Below are 21,392 nucleotides of genomic sequence, written 5' to 3'. Positions count from 1 at the left end.
CTTCATGTTTTTCCAGATGCCTAACACGGAACAGCTTTGACCTTCTCATTCACACACACAAACCAACTGAATTGATTCTACACTATACATATGTGGAAAAGATATTTAATTGTAAAATAGAAAAAGTAGGCCAGAGTACAGTTTTAAGGGTAATTCTTCCGTGTACAGTATAGATAAACCAGACTTTTTGCTTAAGTTTATATAAACAATTCCATAAAAGCAGTGAACATGGAACAACAAAGCAAAGCACAAAGAGTTTTATCTTACAAAAAACAGATCTGCACAGTAATTCAAAATTTAATGTAACACAGCACTGAACAATCTTAAGGCAGCTCAGTCTAAGCACAGGACTAGAAGCCAGGAACTCCTGAGATCCATTCCCAGGTGACCACAGGTTCACGTGGTGTTAAGCCAGTCAGTAACACTCCCTTGTGTTGCACTTATACCAGTTACAGAATTGAGACAATAACACTCACTTACCTGCCTCAGGCAGTGCAGTAAGGGTTCTTTAAAAGATTTTACAATGCTCTGAAGATGTAACGTGCCATATAAATTTTAAGCATAATAGATCACTGCACAGACACACACAAACACAGTATCACAGTGAGAACAATGATGCTGGGCAGGAAGAGCATCGCTACAACATAAAAAAATTACTTGTCCAATTGCGTAATTAAAATGCAAAAGTCCGTTAATAAAAAAGTATCACTGAAGTAATTTCAAGGCTATTGGGGAAGAGGGATCAACAGGGATATTCTAAAATAGCTACTGTTTGTGTTCCAGTGGAGACGTTCTTTTCCATTCATTACTGAACTTTACAATGTTCATACAGAAAAATTGTAAGACACACAAAGTGAAGTTTCAACGCCTCCACTACCAAATTTTGCCTCTTAATATGTAAATTAAGATACTTTTTTTGTTCTTCTTAATTAAAAATTACATTCTTCCAAGAAATATACCATCCACAATAAAACTGGCTGCTAGCTTACTTCAAATGACCTATAGGCTAAACATTTTTCTCATAATTTTTCTCATCTTTGCTGAAAAATACCTATGCAAGATGTATGTGTAGAAATTATAAAAACATGCAGCATATGTACAAACTGAAAAGTTTAAAAAATATTAGCTTCATATACATGTAAATCTACTTGGATATATCTGAAATTAAATATAAAAATTTCACCACCTAAAATAAAAAAAAAAAACCCAAAAATGGTTTTCAGAGAATCTGAGATAACTACTTAAAGCTGTACAAAGATTTCCACCTGGAAATGTCTTATTCAGACTAGTTGAGTTGTTATCGTGTAGAAATAACTGTTAATTAATTTTGTCACATAATCAAATTCCATATTGTCAGCTTAAATCAACATCACCCTTAAAACTGTTCTGTTTTTCAGAAGTTAGATTCATACTAAAATCAAAAATTTCACAAAAACATTGGCTTTTCATGTTTCTGGATCCCTTCAAAAAGATTTATCAACTCATTTTGAAACTGTAAAAAAACCAACTATTTACAGTATTTAATTTTAAATACTTTTCACAATTTCTAAATTCAGAGTTTTTATGTTACAAGAAATTAATCAGAGCTCACGGCTTAAGTCCAGTTATCAACTTGTAGCATCTTCTCTATCATGAAATCCCATGGCTGTACCTATATAGCGTACAGTTCAAGATTGTACTGCAGGTTTTTGAAAGTAACAGGCTTTGCAGTGTGTTCATTTTTTATTAAACAGCTTCTTTATTAGTCTGGAGGCGGTTCATTGCCTCTAACTTCTGCCGATAGGCCTCTGCTTCTTGTTCCTTCTTTAGAAGCTGCTGACGGTATTTTTGTGCTTCTCTGTTTGCCTCATCCAGCTGTTTCTGAAGAGTTTCTCTTTCCTATTAGAAACAGAACCAGCAATACTTTGTCAAATAAGTATCAAATACAAGTTAAAATGGCAAATACTTTTCCTTTACATGCAGTTCAAGTGTTAGGGTATTGTGTAGAAACTGTTCAGTTCTTACTCGGGCAAACCTGTATGAATGCTGCTGTGCAAATTAGACCCCCATTATCACAGCAGCCAACTCCCCACATAGGGCTTGAAGTGTGGAGACAGTAAATCCCAGTCTATTGAGCTGCAAAGGTACCACACAAAAAAGAGCTAAATAAAGATACCATCGAAAAAGAGCTAAATAAAAAAAGTGGAAGCATGGTGATTAAATACTAACAGAATATATTAACATTTCTCCAGTGATTCAATTCCTGTTGTAACTTTTAAAAACTGGAATCTAATCTAACAGACTTGTCCCTTGCTGTTGTATTTCTAATCAAACAGTAAAAATGACAAACCGTTACCTATCAGCCATCTGCACTGGAGAGTGTCAGCTGCCCACTGACCAAAGCATAGAGCTGACTATTTCTAAACAGTGATTGATACTCTGCAATCCAGAGGTCTAATTACATCCCCAAACACACCGTATCTTTATGAATTAACAGGCAATTAGCCAGATAAGCTTTTTTTCCTTTTAGAAGCAGCAAGTAAAGAAATCCTTAAGTAACTGCAGAAATCCTGCATACAAGTATGTTGAGGATGGATAAAAAATGGTTTCCAAGCAAAATAATATGGGGAATGCCACTTCCTCTGAAGCTGCCTTAGGAACTATGGAGAACGTACTTCCATGTCCAGTGATGTAGGTACTGTCATTTTGTCTGATGTTGCTCTGAGCCCAATTGAAAAAGCAATTTGCTTGGGAAATAGTTGTGATCAAATACTCAATCAAATACCATTTCATCAAAGTGCATCATACTTTTATGAGTAAGGTAATATTGGATTTAAAATCATTCTTTCCACTGTAATTAGTACATAGGAACAGGAAGGAAGGTTGCCAGAAAAACAAGCCATCCCCCAGAAAAACAAAGCTTATCAAAAAACTGAGGTCCAGTGAAAACAAGTTGTCTTTTTACCATATTCCCATCCCAGCAGTTCAGTATCACATTCCCATTTAATACCTCTAACAGTTGTTAAAAGTTTCAGCCCCCCCACACTCCCGTAACAGCATCCCTATTCTTCACCTCTGATGCACATATTTTCATGGTCAGAAAAATACAAAATACTCTGCCCTCCCTTCTACTTGCTACTGTTCTCAGTACTTGTCACAGTCACATTTAGCAGTCACATCTCAGCTGAATGTGCTGAAATACAATGACAGAGGTGGTCAAATCATTGCTAACAGCAGCACCTGTACAGCAAAAACAACAGGTGAAGGAGATGTTATTAACACATTATAAGGAGACTAGCTAGAACACAGAACAAACTCCAGTAAGTGCAATTTGATTTTCCAAGGGGCTTTAAGAGCTGAAGACAGCAAGCTAGGGTTTGCTTCATTCAAAACATATGCTAATAAAATGAGAGCTCATCTGATTTTGCTTACTTATTTGAAAAGGAAGTTCAGCTTCCATCTCTGAAAATTTGGATTCTTGCTTTTAAGGCAACTTTATGAATGGTCAGCCCACATAGCAACTAGCCTGACAGATGCCAAATGAACAGCAGAGCCTACACCTCAGGATCTGAAACACACCAGTGAACCTCCAGCACTAGCCCAGCCAAAACGTCCTATTTCCAAAAGTTCTCTCTGCAGTATGAGGGGAACAACAGCTTATGTAAAACAGCCTCATGAATTAGAGTGTTGGTGAACAGAGCTACAAGACAGTTCTCAGGGAATTAGTCAAAACAGTTGATCCTTCCACATGTGGAAAGCAGCCTTTCCTTTTTGAGGGCTGGGATATACTGAGCTGGCATTATGCATCCCATGAATTAGTCTCATAAAAGCCATCAAAAACCTAATACTGGCAAGAAGCAAAGCTGCTCTAGCTACTGGCCTGCAGAGAAATAAGAACCACTGGTAGTTTACTGGCCAGAAGTCCTGTGCTGCACTACAAACAGCATGGGGCTATCACTGCTATGGAATGTGTGCAAACATCTGGGGATGGAATCACTGCTGTGGAGTGTGTGCACACCACAAACATCTGGGGACAGAATCAGTACTGTGGAGTGGGGGCATGCTGCAAACATTTGGAGGTGGGGAGGTTCTCGGACCACATCTGAAGAATATTCCCCACAGAAGAGAGAACTAGAGCTGTGTACCCAAAAGTAGTACAGCACATTAAGAAAAAAAGGAAAAAACCCAAGTCTCCGTGGCATGGCCAGAAGGTAAAACCAGTATCGACTAGACAGACTACCAATAGCTGCTGTACTAATCTACAGGTAACAGGTGTAGTTTTTAGACTGTCACAGTCCCAACAAACAGAATGAGTTAAGGAACTGAAGCCAACTGTTCTGTGTGACTAGGCAATGGAAAGAACCCAATGCTTCTGGAGGAGCAACACGTATCTACTGTGAACTCAATGGTCAAAATTCATTTCCTAACTTTGACATCTAGAATAGAGAGGACTCTATCTGATCTAGCAATTTCACCAAACCCAGAAAGTGTTCTTGGGACATTGGTTAGAACACAACCAGAAGCATTCTAAAGATCTGGAGTCCTTTTGTATCACCTCCCCAGGTAAAATTCGAATTAGAGGATTCTCAGTGCTCTAAAGAAATCTTCCATTTTACCAAGGAATTTTCTTCATTACATTTAAGTTTTCTTAACAGTCTAACCACTGACAGTAAGAACACCTGTAACTAAAATAACCAACCACTCTTTTAAACAATACAAAGACTCAGGATATGAATCCATGAATATAATTAGTTTACAATTATTATTTTTTTTTAAGTCTAATGAAATGATTGTCCTGGTTCTAATGCGTGTCACCTTTCAAACATGCAACATGGAAAAAACAGTCAAATAAAGAATGAAAATAAAAATCACTACATGTTAATGAATTATGCATGAAAATGAAAAACAGAGTATCTGTGTGACAGGGTTTTTCTGCTGCCATGCCATGATTAAAACATCAAACTGCTTACGAAAACTGCTGTCACTCTTCAAAATGAGCTGAAATGTTTGAACTTAACATACCCAGAATAGAAAATTTAAAAACACCCCTTCAGCTTTAGTTGTTCCACAATACTTTCACAGAAAAGTTCATCACCTCACCCGGATGGGAGGATTTTCAACTTAGAAAAACTTTCAAACTACAGTTAACTGTTCACACATTATGCATTTAAAACAGCTGAAAAAAGCATTCAGCCTTGAATCAACTCTTTGTAATAAAATAAAGGAATGAGTTAGCATGAAGCAGAGAAAACAAACAATAAAGGTTTTCTGTATTTCCATATTCTAAAATATTTAAAAATATTTTAATGAGGGGAGGGGTCCCACTCTCTCCAATTTCAAATTATCTACCACTGTCTGTGATGAAGAAATTTGAAGTGAACCAACTTTATGTGCACTTCTTTAATGCCACTGCAACTGAAGTAAGGTAGCACCATACCCCTGTGAACCACAACAAGGCCCTAAAGTCAGCTGGCCTTCACACAGAGGCAGAGGTCTGCATGTGCATTTCCAGTTGTACAGGCAGGGACAAGAAAGTCATCAAAACTTCCACTTGAAAGTAACAGATCAAGTAACTCATCCAAACCAACTTCTTTCGATATTTGAGAAATACGTTTAACATAGATAAATGAAACTGGTAATCCCCTTAAAAGAATTATTGGTATTGTTATATCAATTATCTGTAATTAGGAGCAGGTCAATTTATCCCTTAACCAATCTGGATTTTTTAAAAATTCATTTAATGGAATTACTAAAATACTTAAGGAAATGTAATTTCCTTTATGAATAATTCAGGCAGATTTTTAAAAGTGTGAACAAAAGAAATGCTTTTATTGTAACAGTCATACATTTTTAAAAATGCAGCAAGAAAATTTCAACTGTCAGGATAATCTGTAATGACCACAAAGCTGCAAAGGCTAAAAGTATTGGATGCAACAACTTAGGGACACAGAAAGTAAATGATGAGAGGTGGTAATTACTGTTATTAGACATGGATAACATATAGCACATACTGTACAACAAAAAGCATTCAATTAGGCACAATTTCATAATATGAACAGAAGTTGGAGAATACAACCTTTGATAAATGAAATATCATGGAGTTGACAAAATGAGAACTTACAGTCTAGTCAAAGCAGACAGCAATTTCCATAAACTTTTGACCAAAACTGGTCAGCACAATTGGAAGTAACAGGAAAAGAAATGAGATGGTTGACCTTTTGTGGCTAGCATAAAAAAAGCTACAATTTTAAACTGAACAGCTACATCTATCTGTCTTATGAAAAGGAAAGAGTTCTGAACATTTTCATGTCTTTTGCAGTATAGTTTTATAAAAACCAGATGGTGCAAAGTTGTGTAATAACAAACCACTTTGGAATTAAAAAAAAAGGCAGGGGACATCACACAGATAAAAATTAACAAATGCAGAATCTCATTGTTTCACGCTTTCCATTAGCAGTTATCTAGATACCATGAATGGAAAGGAAACATTGCTAAAAATGATCTCGCAATCAGGACAGGCACATGGCTGTAACAGAAAGTTGAGGGTACAGTGCTCTCATTCACTCCTAGCGGAAAGAGTCAAGTCACTCGATAACGTATCAGCACCCAGTTTTGAAAACCAGCTAGTGATCTTCAAGGAAAAACAAAAAAAATATGTTCTCATATATTTAAACAAGTGTCACTTTTACATGCATGACCACAGGATCAAGCAAAGAGCCCTCCTATTTTCTTTTTACAACAACTTTGTAAAAGATGAATTTCACTTACAGGAGAGACTGAACAAGTTAAATGTTTCACACACTTCATTCTGTGCTAACACAGAAATTAACCTCCTGAACAACACAAAAACCACAACCAGATACTCAGTCCTGAACACTGTTTAACACAGATCATGTAATATACTCCTTACTTCTATTTCTGCAGACTCCACACGATTTTCAACAATCTCAATGCACTGTCTCTTCACTGGCGGTTCTTCACTTATCACAGTTTCTTCAGCAATGTCTGTTGCTGGAACTGTTAACACTGAAAACATATTTGTACACATAAATACATTTACTTCAAACAGTATTTGCACTATGTAAAACTAGTATTATTTAAATAATTTTATTAACAGCAAAAAAATGCAGATACTTTTGCTTACAAAAACACATCTATATAATAAAGTGCACTACAAGTTCAGTGAAAATCTACTAAAAACTTTAGTTGTTTGTATGCTGCTAAAGAATTTTAAAATTCGTTATCAAGGTCTACAGTAACTAGCTCTGGAGTATCACTGCCATTTTTCACAGAGTAAACAGACATGGCAGAGAATTGCAGCAGAGTTACCAGTCTGTCAACTCTAACTTCTGTAGCAGACCATCTATATAACATTTCTTAAAGACATACTAAATACAAATCTTGCTTTTGTTTTAATACGCCTCAAGTAATTAAAAAATCCAGTAGTTATTAGCCATGAATAAGAAAAGCAGGGTTCTCAGTAAATTCATATTCTAATTCCTCACGCAGCCATCTGACAAATAAACGTGACTGTCACTTCAGTTACTATCTACACCCACTCACTCATAATGATAACTAGGTGTACTAGTTCAGGCAGACTGGGAACCAAATAATTTGCCTCCTGTGTACAACTCTTCAAGCTTCACACTGGAGTCTTCATGAAGAAACCAGAGAAGGAATCATTTTTATCTAAATAGGGGCAGAGCATCTTTAAAAGAAACCACCCAAAGCATACACATCACAAAATAGGATTTATCACACTAGCAACTTCTACGAAGTACATATGGCCCAAAAAAACCCTGGTTCTGTCAGTGCTGCTCTAAAACTTCAGGCATGTAAGACCTGACATTTATTCTGTGAAGAACATACTCCATGGGACTTGCACAGATTGCTTCATGCATTAGATTTCCAAACCCAAGCCTCACCTTCCCATAGTACTTCCAGCAAGGCAACAGTGTAAGAATTAGAAGGCGACTTTTGTTTTACTTCATCTTCTAGTTTTTGTAACAAGTTTGCAAAACTCAAACTTACTGAAGGCAAAGCAAGTAGTTTTCACTTTTCTCTTAAATGTCCCATTTCTCCTCCATACAGTTGAGTAACTCTTCCATTCTCTCTCCTAAAGCAGAGGCTCAGCTGACATGTGTTAACACACTGAACTGCACGAGCTCCTGTCTGAGCCTTCTCTAGTATAAGAATTCATAGATGTACATGGAATTGTCCAAGCTATTTGCACCTAACGAGTCGTTATTATTACTGCAACTAGAACAGTTCGTCAGGCTGGAATCATACAAGTGTGCACTCACCTTGCTGCCCATCTGGCATGGTCACAATGATGGGTTGCCCTATCCCACTGGTTGGAATGGAATGCAGGTTACCCAGCTGAATGCCATCCGTAACTATAGTAATAACCTGCTGACCTCCAGAACTGACCACTTGCTGAATGGCCCCATCCACAGATTCTGCAGTCACAACTTCTTCTGTGGCCACAACTATCAACAGATTAATAAAGAAAATAGGTTCATTTATAAATGAAGCTTTTATGATTTCAAATACATTTTGGTACAGCTGAGAAAAAATTTCTTCCATGACTTTCAGAACTTGAGCCCCCCAATAAATACTTTACTATATATTATATTTTAAATAGTCTTTCATCAGGCCAACATAAAGCACTCATATTTTGAAATATGGATGCAACACCATCCTTGCTCAATATAATAATATTGATATACACCACTCAAAATTGATACTTTGGGTTCGGTGTTAACAGCAATTAATTCTGCAAGAACAGGAGTTGCTTTTAAGAACACAAATAACTTTCACATTGTACACAAGCTGGACTAAATTACACTGACTGCAGAATAAAACAAAAATTAAACTTGAAATACTACCTTGAAACTACTTCTCAACCAATATCTTGCCAGCTGTACCTCAGGACCCAGCCAGATTTCTCTACTTAACATGGTCTTCAAGATGGTAACAGACTAAAGGACCCCTAGAGAATCTTAAAAATTTTGTCTGTACTACATGGGTACTTCAAACACAACAACTTTATTTCTTATACAAAGTATGAAACAAGACTAAATGGAAAGTTCTGCAGAGCTGACATTTTTACACCTTCGAAGAAGAAAGATAAAGCTTAAGAAGTAAAATAAACATTGTATGTATATAATTTTATAGGTAAAAGTGAAAATTCCACATTAATTATCCATTTCAAATTCTTGATTCAATAATCAGTATAAAGCTGTGAACTCTCACAGTCCTGTATTGCTTCTACAAATGAAAGCAAGATAAGGAAAGCCTGCACTCAGAACTACAACGCATACCCCAGCTTCCACTATCTACTGCAAATGGGGTGTTGTGCTACCACCCTTACTTTTTTAAAACAAGATGCAGAGACAAAGAGCAAGATCATTGGTAGCACAATCAAAGAAATTCAAGAACACTAGCTCTGTATTTTATTTTCAATTTGTCAGGGTAAAAGCAAACCCTTTGATTTGAATAACAGATATTAGAGTGCTCTCTATCTACAGAGATGAAATTAAAATCCTATAGATTGTGTTGTGATGTTCAAGATGAGAGAAGGTAGATAAAACTCTGAAGCTTTCATCTTTTAAGTTAATTACAATATAACATACACAGAAAAATCACTCTGTAATTGAGATAATGACTGCAGACATTGTCTTCTGAAGATCTTTATGTTTAGATTAGTGTCCTATAACACTGCTTAAATATTCAGAGAGTGTTTACTCAGGAAACCAAAACAGCAACTCCCACATGAACAAATGGTGTTGTATTGAAGTTGATTTGGCTTCCAAGTACAGGCTCAGCAGCAAGAAAGGGCACTGTCACAAAAAAGTCCAAATTGCAAGTGCCAACACTAGGTGCTGTGGCAAACAGCTCTGATCTCTCGGTGTCAAATTCAGTTTTGGGGTTTAGTTCTGGAAGGAAACATTGCTAGAACTTAATCAAACCTTGAAAGAAAAGAGGAGATTTTGTCTAAAAAGAAGCTACTCTATACAAAAGAGAAATAGCCCCATAAATATGGTCATTATTCCTTCCTTGTTCTCCTTCTGTACCTATACCCATAGAATCATTATTTTCCACACTACTTCATGTGCTGAAGGAAACCTGAAGTTATGTCCTTTTAATTTATTAAATGAGTTTAAATGACTTGGCTTTCTAACCTGGTGTTTCCGAAGAATTAGACAACGGAGCTGATGCTTCTGCTAAAGCTGCCAACGTAGCTAATACTGATGTGGATGAATTTCCAAACTGTACAGCAGACACTCCTGTTTCATCTAGAAGGATGGAAAAAAAATTAGCTGATAAATTTAAAACCAGCAAAGTCCCTTTTTCTATTTTTATTGCACTGAAACTTCTAACACACACTTCATTTTCAGCAGCATTCTGCTGAGCCAAAGTGCTATTCTGACGTGATGTTTGTTAAGCAAATAGAACTTCTGATAATTTATCCCTGTGAAGATTGTCGTTTTAGGTATGTACATATTTACAACACACAAAAAACACTGATGAGGAATATGGTAACTATTCTTACCACTGTTTTTCCTCAAACCTTTTCACTAAATGGTGAAAATCAATTAAAGTACAAAATCCCAGTAGCTATCCTATAGGCATCTAAATACCTGTTCCATTGGATGTATTTGCAGAAGATACCAGACCTGTTAGGTTCACCACCCCTCCAGGTCCGATGATGAACTGCGGTGTTGCTGCGTGTATCGTCACGGTGTCCGGACTCTCGGGATTCGTATTGATTTGGTTCTGCATTGCAATCTGGGAGACAAAGGGAACAACATCATTCCCACGGCAGCTATAAAGAAGTTGGTGACCTTGTGTAAGAGCTAGAATTATTGCACACTGCACACAAACAGGGAGGGTCTCCCCCATTATACTCATGCAACACACATACATCATGTCCTATCTCCAAGTTCATAAACTATTTTTTTGGTTGAAATCTAAAGACAGAAACTCTCTTGGAGTGAAAGAGTTTAACAACAAACCACTACTTCTCCCTACCATTTACTGTAAACAAAGAAGACAAGGCCCTTTTGCAGAGATGCAAGCTCACAGATCTAAAACAGAAGTCTGAAGAACCAAGACTGCTGGGGCAGATACATGTCATGAAAAACTGCTCTGACAGCTTAGCAACTGCCATTAAATGTACGTGGCAGTCTTTTTGTCTTTCTATGAATTACTATTAACTTCTACTTACTATACCCTTTCTGCAATCAGGAGGAGGCTAAAGGAACAGATCCAAAGTTCAGACATTTAAAGACATAGGCAGGCAACAGATTTATACAGTGGCATAAAGATATTTTTCATTTGCTTTGCATTCCTTTCTCAATAAGACTTAACACATAATATGCCTTTAACAGCACTATTGAATGATCAGCACACATTTCCATAGAATTATCTATTATAATCCCAATTACAGTCACTTCAACAATTGAATCCTAGCTTTTCTAATCCTGGAAAAACTGGCTTCTCTTCAGTTTGAACTCCAACTGTTAGGAAATTAACATCCATATACGAAGCTAACTGAACACTAATGTATAGTCAACATATATTATCAGAGTAGGAAGTTAATTTTTCACACCTCTGTTGTGAAGAGTCCACCTATCTCTGTGCATTACGTAAGTCAAATTTAAGAAAATAAAGGACACTTATCCTTGACTTTGTAGGTGGTGAAAATGTTCTTTGGCCAAGTTATGTTTACTAACATTAATCTCATTTCCATGTAATGAACTAGGCTGCAGTATTTCATTATCAATATATGGTGTCACAGCTGCTATATTAAAAGCTTAGTTTATGACATATCATCAAGTACTTTGCTGTAAGTTCCCTTAATATGAGGAATTAAAGTTACCTGCAATATTTCTGCAATGTCTTCATTTCCATTGTCTACTGCAATATCTAATGCCGTTTTGCAAAATTTACTCTGCGCATGAACATCTGCTCCATATTTTATCAAGAGTTCTACAACTTCTTGGTGGTGATGTTCAGTCGCCCAGTGAAGTGCAGTCATTTTGAGCATGTCCTTCGCATTGACATCAGCACCATGCTACAAACAAGATCATTGCATAAACTATGTCATCAGAAATATCTGAATTAAATAATGCTGGTCACAGAATGAAGCCCAAAATTGTCTTTCTCCATCAGGAATGGCCTGTTATCTTACATTTACTCATTTATTAAAAGTAATCCAATCTAACTACCAAATACTTTATTTACCTCAAAAGGATTAAAGATTCCCTAAAACACATCTTGCTTCTAAAATCTGTTACTAAACACAGGATCAAATTAGGGAGTATTCTTATTTTGAAACAGCAGTAAATAATTCACCTGAAATCATGATGATTTTAATGCTAAAATAAATTACAGTTCAATTGGAAAACAAAGCTCCCAATGCACTCAGTTTAACTATTCATGTAACTACAATGTTGGTTTCATGACTAAAAGCAAATTGCAAATATCTCATCATAAACCATTGCAATAACCTCAGTTCAGACTTGTTTCAGCAGTTCTTACCTTAAGTAAGACTTCTACTATGCTGGCATGGCCTTCTGATGCTGCCATATGTAACGGAGTTCGGTCCACTTTGGTTCTGGCATCCCGACTTACACCTGCTCGCAGCAACACTTCCGTGGTGGAGTAGTGTCCATACTGTGCTGCTAGATGAAGTGGAGACGTTCCCAACTGGAATGGAACACAAAACATGCAGTTCTAACAGATGTCAGTATGAAGCATTTCTTCTTACTCTGAAGCTACCAAATCCAGGTGTCAAGCCACCACTTCAAAACCATTTTCCCTTGCAAGGGAAAGAAGCTGTTGGGGCTTTTACAGAATATGAATGGGGGAGGGAAGTTTGTCGTTGCTTTCTTTTTACTGTGTTTTTTCTGTCTTTTTGAAGTGTAACATTTCAAGGGGCCTAACCCCACTTTTAGCGTTGGTCAACAGGGACCTTTGGAAGTCAATTAAGTCTAATCTCCTGCTCAAAACAGAGTTAATTTGAAAGTTTGGTCACTAAGCAGATTAAGGCTCTTAAGAGTTTGTAAATGCCCTAGGAATTTTGGGTACCTGACCTCTCTCTACAACCTATTCAAAAATCAGCACCTCCAAAAAACAACTCAGTACCCCTGTATCAGGGAACTCTCAGCTGCACATATTAGATAGCTACGACTGTTTTCATAATTCAGACTTCCTACTATACTAAGTGCATAAACACAGTAACTAGGAGGATGATTGCTGCTTTTTCCCACTAACCAAAGTTCATCTTAAAAGTCACCAGAATGAGTTCATTCACAGTCTGTTACTAAAATCAGTAGGAGGTCATATGAAGAAACAATTTTAATTTTGAATCAGACATTAGATGATGTGACTGCAGAATTCCAAGAAGAACTGTGATATAAATGCTTAATTGTAATAATACTATTTCTTTCTTTGGGTGAAAAAAGCAAGACAATTTACTTTCCCCACTGCAAAAGTTTTTTTTTACCCAGTCTGTGGTAAAAGGCGCTCCATTTGCCATCAAAATGCGAACTTCATCATCTTGACCTGCTCGTGCAGCTTCTAAAAGTTTCTTTCCCAAATCTACTAGTGACATCTAGTGAAGGACATAAACAAATATAAAGACAAAATAATAACATTAATACTATTTTAAGTACATACATGTTGACTTTTTATTATTATTATTGTTTCCAAACTACTCTGAAAAGTTCAAAAACTGGAGTTGGCATTTTAGCCATGAGAACAAGCTTTATTGATTACGATAAGCGCTTTGATTTTAGAATTACTTTTGCCAGCCAAACAGAACTTATACCAGGGCAAAGATTTCAGTATTACAATACTGTAACCACAGCAGCTGAAAAGTTAAACGAAATTTTAACTGAACTGGATGTACATTTCTTATAGCAGAAGGTGGTTTAAAAGCTCTCACCTGATACTGCAACCTTTGTCCAGCTTTCAAATGGTACTACATCATGGCTGCTGTCATACATCCCAAGGCATTACATCTACTTACCCAAAATGCCTACATGTACTTAGGAGGTACCACTACGTAAATGCCCTGAGATAGATATGAAACACAACACCTTTCTAACATCTTGTCCATCACTGTTTTTGTTCACCCTGTAATGTAATTTCTGTATCCCCAGATGCAAAACTACACAATAAGCAAATTATTGTACTACATACAACAGATACATGAAATAGAATCTTTGCCTGAAAACAAATATTACTACCTGCTTTAACTGTCTACAGTTACTAAAAACATGTTAAGTGCAAAGTTTTGAGACATGACTGAGATACTAGCTGAAAAACCTTCACATTGTGATTGGATAATGTCCCTTTTACACCACAGTTCCATATAGCACTTGCAACAATACACGTACACAATTCACACCTATCTGTTTCTGCTGCATCAAAGATTTCCTAGAAACACAACTTTTTAAACTCACCCCATTTCATAGTTGCTATTAAATTTGTTTGGTAAAAAAAGTTAGAAAACCATAACTTATGCTACTAACCAAAAGATACTACTAACATTCTAGCTATGTTTTCCAGTAAAAGGATGCTAAAAATGGAATTGCTTTCATCAGTTTAGTTTCCAGTCACAAATAAATTTAAGCCTGTATTACTAATAACAGCAGTTGTGAGGCCATGCAGCCAATGTCCTACACAAAGTAGAGAGTATATCAGTTCAGGAAAGAAACCCCATTAAACATACAAACCTATCACAAAAACAAGTCCCTGGCTCAACTGGCACATTGCCCAATAAACTAAAAACTATTGACTTTGGAAGAAACTAGAAAGGAGACCAAAATACTGCCAAATGCAGTACTCGGCACGTATCAGTAGGGCCATGAACTAGAGCAATTACCTCTTTGTCTACAGAACTGACTGCAGGCAGCAACATCCCTGCCACCAAAATACTCCATGTATGTCCATTCTTCTAGTACACATGGAAATACTGATTTGTCTCCAGCCAGAAATGGGAAGAGAAGCAGGAAGGTGGCAGGACAGGACAAATACTGACAATGGGAAAAGGAAGGAAAAAAGGAGCACAGTCAGATGCAGAGGAAGGAACAACTGCTGTCTCTCTTCCATAAAGAAAAGGAGCAAAAGAGAAAATCTAGGAAAGACCCTAAGGAATGGAATAAGAGAAAATCTGTCATACCTGTTAAAGAGAGACACTAGAAGTAACAACATAAAACATAAGATGAGATGGCATTTGGCAAGTGCAGCAGAGAAATGAAGGAATAGAGCACTCCCTTTAAATGGCTTTTTTTCCCCAGTGGAGATTGCAAGTTAAGGAGGAAAAGTACGCACACGGACACACATCTTTTTTCTGGTGGTCTAATACCACCACATCAAGGCCCTCAGAAGCAAAGGAAAGCTGGAACTTAATTCAAAATACTGCAGTTATAAACTAGCTCAGAAAGACAACGATCCATTTTCTTTATTTTTGTTTCAAACAGCAGTAGAGCAAAGGAACTAATAAAACCTCATTTTGTACTTGCAGAATAATTAAGGTTGAAGGGGACCTCTCAATGTCACCTCGTTCAATATCCCAGTCAGAGCTGGCCCAGGGCTCAGTCCTGTTGAGTTTTGAATGTCTCCCTACGGATGAACATCCCATCATTTCTTCAGCCTCATTCCAGTGTCCAACCACCCTCATGGAAGAGCTGCCTTTGGTGTATACCCGTCTTCCTCCACTAAACAAAAAGACACTCATGATAACAAGCTTGTACTTGGTGTCTGCTAAAAAGGTGAATTAAAATAGTCTGTACCTTTAACCTATTCAGAACCGACTGACCACATCTATATCTATATATATATATACACACACCACTGTAATGAGCGGCAAGTTGTTATGAAAACCCTATGCAGCAAAAGTAAAGCCACGCTCCCCTAAAAAAATCAATTATGGTGACCTCAAAATACCAGTCTCACTCCCAGGAGGTGTTAGGGACAAACTTTAGAACACATTTTCAGAGCCTCCTTGAACTATTACTGTGGAGCACAGTCAGTGAAAGCACACCACTTCTCAATGCAAAACTAAACAGTTTTATACTACACTTGATAAAAAATGTTCTAATCAAGGAAAAAAATAACCTTTCATTACCACATACTCCTTACATTAACCAACATTCTCTCAGCTGATATAAAGTGTTTGTAGTTTAAACAAGTACTAAGCCTCACACGAGTTGATATATGCCTCATAATGCAGAATTTTAACTTCAGTTAAAAGAGAAATGAATTAAGTTTCAGTTCTCATGGGGCACTTGGAAGCATGCTTGGGCCATCTAGTGGAAAAAAGAAAAAAACCCAGCAAAATTACACTGTTCAACTAAAATAATAAAAATCCCATTATATGTCACTAATGCACTACCAGCAGCAAATGAAGAGGCCTTTCCAACAAAACTCATGCACGTTTAGTCACTTTTAACCAATGAATACCAGCACTCACAAAATTTCTCAAGAGTAGTCAACCCAAAGCTGATTCCCACCTGGCAGCCTATTCCAAGGACCAGTACTGTAAGAAACCCCTAAGTGACAAACACCATGCCCAACTTCCCCTCTACTCATCCATAGCACTGGGACACAGCAAGAAGGATCTGCAGTGTCACAATCTCCCATCCCAGAAAACCTTTTCAGCTGCTCTCTTGAGATGACTCAGTAACACTACAATAGTGCAGTGATACTATCACAAGCAAGCTTCTCTATATGTAATACAATAATACATTTAAAAGTGAAATGAGATTGCTATTTCAAAGAGCACTCTGCTGCTACTCCACAGTGCTAAAATCAACTCTGCTGAACTGCGTTAGAGGGTTCTCTTCACTAACTGTGTCATTTCCATCAAGCTCTGCTAACATGACAGCTGTGTAACACTTCACACGAGGACTTTTTTGGAGAATAAAAACATCATTGGCTCTGAAATAAAGACTTGAGACTGTTGGAGTTATTCTTATGGCAATGTGATAATGTTTCAGACTTCTAAGAGCTCCTACACAATTGTGTGACTCTAGAGGGTTTCATCTACAACTGAGTAAATAGGGAAAAGCTTCTGCTGGATTTAGACTTCTCCTGACCTTCCACATTACTGCACTATATTCCGCACAGTATCATTACCCAGATGCCACAATTAACTGGTAATTCAAAATAACATCAAATTATTATTGCTATTTTACTTCTGTTCAAAAGAAAATCATACTACTTTTTTGCATCCATCTTAGGTTTAGGTTTGTATACACTCTATAAAACTTTGAAGATCATAGTGTTACCAGAAGGGTACAGAATAGCACTCAACAGGCACTTAGGTGGAACTGTGTGTGAAACAGGCTCCATGGGAAGCAAGTGGAGCTAAAAACCCTGCAACTTGGGACGCCTGGGCTACCACACCACAGTCTACAGACAACAGAGCAGCAGAGCCTGCAGTCCAAACTAAAATTAGGTTTGGCTTAAAACGTTGCAGCATCTCTCAGACTGGTGTCCTGCCCCCAGGACCCTGCCCTGCTCCTCTTCTATCACTGCAGGGCTGAGCAGCAGTTGGTCAAGATCAACAGACACAAAACAGCTGCTGCAGAACATCTGCCAACATGGAGATCTCCCAGCCCAGTGCTTGTCCCAAGGCACACTCCTGAGAGGGACATCCTCACGCTAGAGGAGCATGGACAGCAGCAGTGCAACTTACCCAAGGTAACCAAATCAATGTACGCCCTAGCTCTGATAAGGATCTGCAATCACAAAGTTCCATTAAAGGCTCATTGAACACTTTTCCCTACTCAAGTGACAGATGGCAGAATTGTACTTAGAAGATAGCTGGAGACCCATCATCTCTCACATCCACTACATCTGGAAAAAGAATGTCCTTTCAGAACATCTTTTTCTTTCCACTGTTTAAGAAAAAACCAATTTAACCTGCTTCGCCAGATCTGACCTTCAGAAATGCTGCCACTCTACTGATTTCAACACCTCACAGAATTGCTAGAAATTCAAAATAGCCATTTCTAGCTAATTTTATGTGCCTGTTCATACCAAGGCCAACAACATTTTAAAGTACAGCATAGAGTAGTTAGCATCTCTTAAACACTTTGGCATCATTTTATTGTACATATCAATTAGCAGAGATTATAGCAATTTACATGGGAGAAACTCAGAAAGTTCCTGTCTGGTTTCCTATGTCAATCAAACACCTTTTGACAATGATTTCACATGTGATACTTCGAACCTTAATATAAATATCATAGGCTTAGACTATCCACGTTTCTACTGTAAGAGTGAAAATTACACTAATATGTTAATTGCAGTCAGCTTTAATTCCAGTGCTTTCAGCTTTCCTCTGTGACTGTTGTATTTGTAATTAAATTCTCTCTTGTTTGTTTGAACAGCAACATGACCTTCATGTCAGACATGCATCAGATGAAAAATACCTGATCTGAGAAAAGCAAACATTGTTGAATAGCTTGGTGGCAAAGACAGACAGGAGTGTTATTGATGCAGGTCTGTCCTCCTATTAGGTTCACACATTAATTTAAATAAGCACCAATCAACAATGAACTCAATTAAATAACAGAGAGTGTAGAAAAGCCTTTTCTTAAAAAGGAGAGCACAGATTTGGCCATTATCTGTAACACCTAAAGAGTGTTATTATGCAACAAGGGTGAACCACTGGCAGCGAGATTTGGACTGGCACTACCAACAAGCTACACAGTTTTCACAAATAAATTTGGCACTAGTAACCAAAAAGGGTAATTTATAGCAGCTGTGACTGACACGGAGCATCCAAGGGCTTGTGATGTAGCCTTTGAACTGTACCACAGCCTTAGGAGGCTGCCTCTGGTTAATTAAACTTGAAAATACCATCAAATAAAAATCATCTGCCTCCTACCTACAGCATCCATTTTATCATAAGGAATCTTCCTCGACAGTTTCTGTCTGGCACATAGGCCTAAAAAAAAAAATCCAACTGAGAAACAAAGTGTTTTCAGCAAAAAAAGTGGGTCACAAACAAGAGTCTCTATCTAGTGTATGCTTATCTGCCACATATACTCTTAACCTTACTCATATGGCACACACGTTCGCTAACAAATATTTGTGTGCCTACAAATCTCAGCTAACTGCATAGTCTTACTAATAGTTCAGAAGTAACGAATAACTTAAAACAAAATAGGCCGAAGAACTACAGGATGTGCATTCAGAACTGAGGACATTTAACTCTACTATGAAGCATTTGCCGTTAAATCAAAGCTACCTTAGACAGCAGGTTAAACGAAAATACACAAATGCCTTAAGAGCTACCACAGATGACTTCCTACAGGGGATTTCACCAACACGCCACCAGTGTCCCACCAACGGAAACTACTTTGACTACTTGGGGAAAACAGAAAAAAAAAAAAAAAAAAAAAAAAAAGACAATGCGCACTAACACACCGTATCCCACTTTTATGCTCCCATCATACGCTTTATTAAAACTCCAAAGCAAGAGTTACAGACTCCGCGTGAGGGGCACTGCCGAGGGGAAACCGCTCCCTTCCCGCCCGAGCCGCCTCTCCCCAGGGCACCTTTGGCGCCAAGCTCGCGCACGCAGCCCCGCCGCCTCAGGGGCCCGGGCCGCGGCCCCCCCGGCCCACGCGGGGCCCGGGACCGTCCCCACGCGGCCCACCCCGCGCTGCCCGGCGGAGAAAGCCGCGGAACGAGCCGAGCCCCGCTCTGCCCCACAGCTCCCGGGTCCCTCGCCGGGCGCGTCGCGCTCGCCCGCGCCCCGCGGGCCGCCCAGGCCGCCGCTGCGGCCCTGCGCGCCGCCCGCGCCCCCCGCGCGGCGGGGTCCCCGGAAGGCCGGCCGGCCGCCCGCTCTCCCCGACAGGAAATCCTGGCTGGGCTGGGCGCTGCGGAGGGAGCCGCGGCGCCGGGTTCCGGGGGAAGTGGAATTATTTTTTACCAGCGAAGAGATCAACTTCCACATCCGGTAACAGGGCCCTATACAAAGGCGCAGACTGACCTGGAAAAGCTTGGCCGGCCGGGGGGGGGGAGTGAGGGAGAGACGGGGCGCGGGGACGGGCCCTTACCGTGCTGCCGGCCCGGCCGCCGCCGCCGCACCGACCCGGGGCTCCGCAGGCCGAGAGCCCCACACGAGAGTCCGCGCCGCGCCCGGCGGAGGGACACGGCGGGCGGAGGGGAGTGGCGCGGCTCCGCGCGGCTCTGCCCCGCCGCGGGCGCGCGGGCGGGCGCGAGGCGGCGCGGGGCGCCCCGGGCGGGCCCGGAGGGGCGCCCGGCACTTACCATGGGCGCGGGAATTACCTTATTAACACAGACATCGAGGGAAAGGGGCGCGCGGAGGGATACGGCCTCGCCGCCGCACAGCGCGCATGCGCGCCGCCGCGGGGAAAGGCGGGGAAGCGCGGGCTGGAGGGGCCCCGCCATGTTCCGTCCCGCTGCCCGTCCGGCGGGGGCAGGGCAGGCCCCGCGCTCTCGGCGGGCCCGGGGTGGCCTCCGTAGAGGCAGCTTATGGAATAAGAGCAGGGGTCGCTATCCCGGGTTACTCTGTGCCACAGGGTGGCGGGGCTTGCGTTTCCCGCCTCTTGGTTGCTGGGGCTCTGCTTGTGCTCCCAGGTGAGGATGCACTGTCTGAGCATGGACTTCGCTGCCTTGCCTGCCCGAGGCAGGGCTTTAGAGATAATCACGGCATCAGTTCGGTTGGAAAAGACCTCAGAGATCATAAGAGTCCAACCTGTGACCCAACACCACCGTGTCAACTTAGACCACGGCTTGGAATGCCAGGTCCAGCCTTTCCTTCAACACCCCCAGGGATGGTGACAGCCCGTTCCAATTTCTAATCACCTTTTCTGTGAAGAAATTCTTAATGTCTAACCTAAGCCTTCCTGGCATAAGTCAAATATATGTTCTCTTGTCCTTGCAATGGTTACCTGGGAGAAGGGGCCAACTCCCTCCCTCCTGGCCACAACCTCGTACCAGGGAGTTGGGAGGGATCAAGTCACCCCTGAGCCTCCTCCAGGCTGAACACCCGCAGCTCCCTCAGCCACTCCTCAGAGGACTTGTGTTACAGGTCCCTCGCAGCTTCATTGCGCTTCTCTGGACCTGCTCCAGCCTCAAAATGTCCTTCTTGAATTAAGGGTCTGAGAACTAGGCTCAGTACTCAAGGTGTGGATCCACCAGTTGCAAATACAGGGGAAGCTACATTTTGGGATTATAGAGATCGAATTTGATGGGATGACAGTTCCAAAATAGTCTTCAGTCCTTGCTGCTCTTTCAGAGGGCTCTGGCCTTCAGTCCCAGGCTGGTACTGAACTTGACAGCCCAGGCCCTGGAACATTTCTCTCCCAGTTTTGTTTCAACAATGCAAAATGTCTGTGCTCACATTTCTCCCCATAGCT

The 21,392-nt window shown here is 39.9% G+C and overlaps 1 protein-coding gene across 6 annotated transcripts; it reads right to left on the bottom strand.

The window, feature by feature from the left end:
* Positions 1–89: 89 nt before the first annotated feature.
* On the bottom strand, positions 90–20,351 carry GABPB1 (GA binding protein transcription factor subunit beta 1). Of its 6 annotated transcripts, none has more exons than XM_032123154.1 (9): positions 20,299–20,351; positions 13,493–13,600; positions 12,526–12,693; positions 11,864–12,058; positions 10,623–10,770; positions 10,164–10,277; positions 8,283–8,468; positions 6,890–7,005; positions 90–1,878 (listed from the first exon to the last, which is right to left on the bottom strand). In XM_032123154.1, the coding sequence occupies exons 2-9, from the start codon at positions 13,598–13,600 to the stop codon at positions 1,726–1,728; spliced, it is 1,188 nt and encodes a 395-aa protein (XP_031979045.1). In that variant the 5' UTR covers positions 20,299–20,351; the 3' UTR covers positions 90–1,725. The 6 variants fall into 6 exon arrangements, with proteins under 6 accessions (XP_031979045.1, XP_031979044.1, XP_031979047.1 ...); XM_032123153.1 differs by lacking the exon at positions 20,299–20,351 and adding an exon at positions 20,067–20,167; XM_032123156.1 differs by lacking the exon at positions 20,299–20,351 and adding an exon at positions 20,067–20,167 and having other exon boundaries at positions 10,659–10,770.
* Between the last annotated feature and the right edge of the window lie 1,041 nt (positions 20,352–21,392).

This window comes from Corvus moneduloides, chromosome 13, assembly GCF_009650955.1.
Source record: "Corvus moneduloides isolate bCorMon1 chromosome 13, bCorMon1.pri, whole genome shotgun sequence".
Classification (NCBI taxonomy): Eukaryota; Metazoa; Chordata; class Aves; order Passeriformes; family Corvidae; genus Corvus; species Corvus moneduloides.
This window is presented reverse-complemented; position numbering and strand designations above follow the sequence as displayed.

Bases quoted from the DNA above. Each gene is read 5' to 3' on its own strand.
- GABPB1 (XM_032123154.1), bottom strand. From the start codon at position 13,600: ATGTCACTAGTAGATTTGGGAAAGAAACTTTTAGAAGCTGCACGAGCA. The intron at 12,059-12,525 runs GTAAGAACTGCT...TCTTGTTTGTAG, and splicing joins TAGTAGAAGTCTTACTTAAG to CATGGTGCTGATGTCAATGC. The intron at 10,278-10,622 runs GTATTTAGATGC...CCATCCTTCTAG, and splicing joins AAATACATCCAATGGAACAG to ATGAAACAGGAGTGTCTGCT.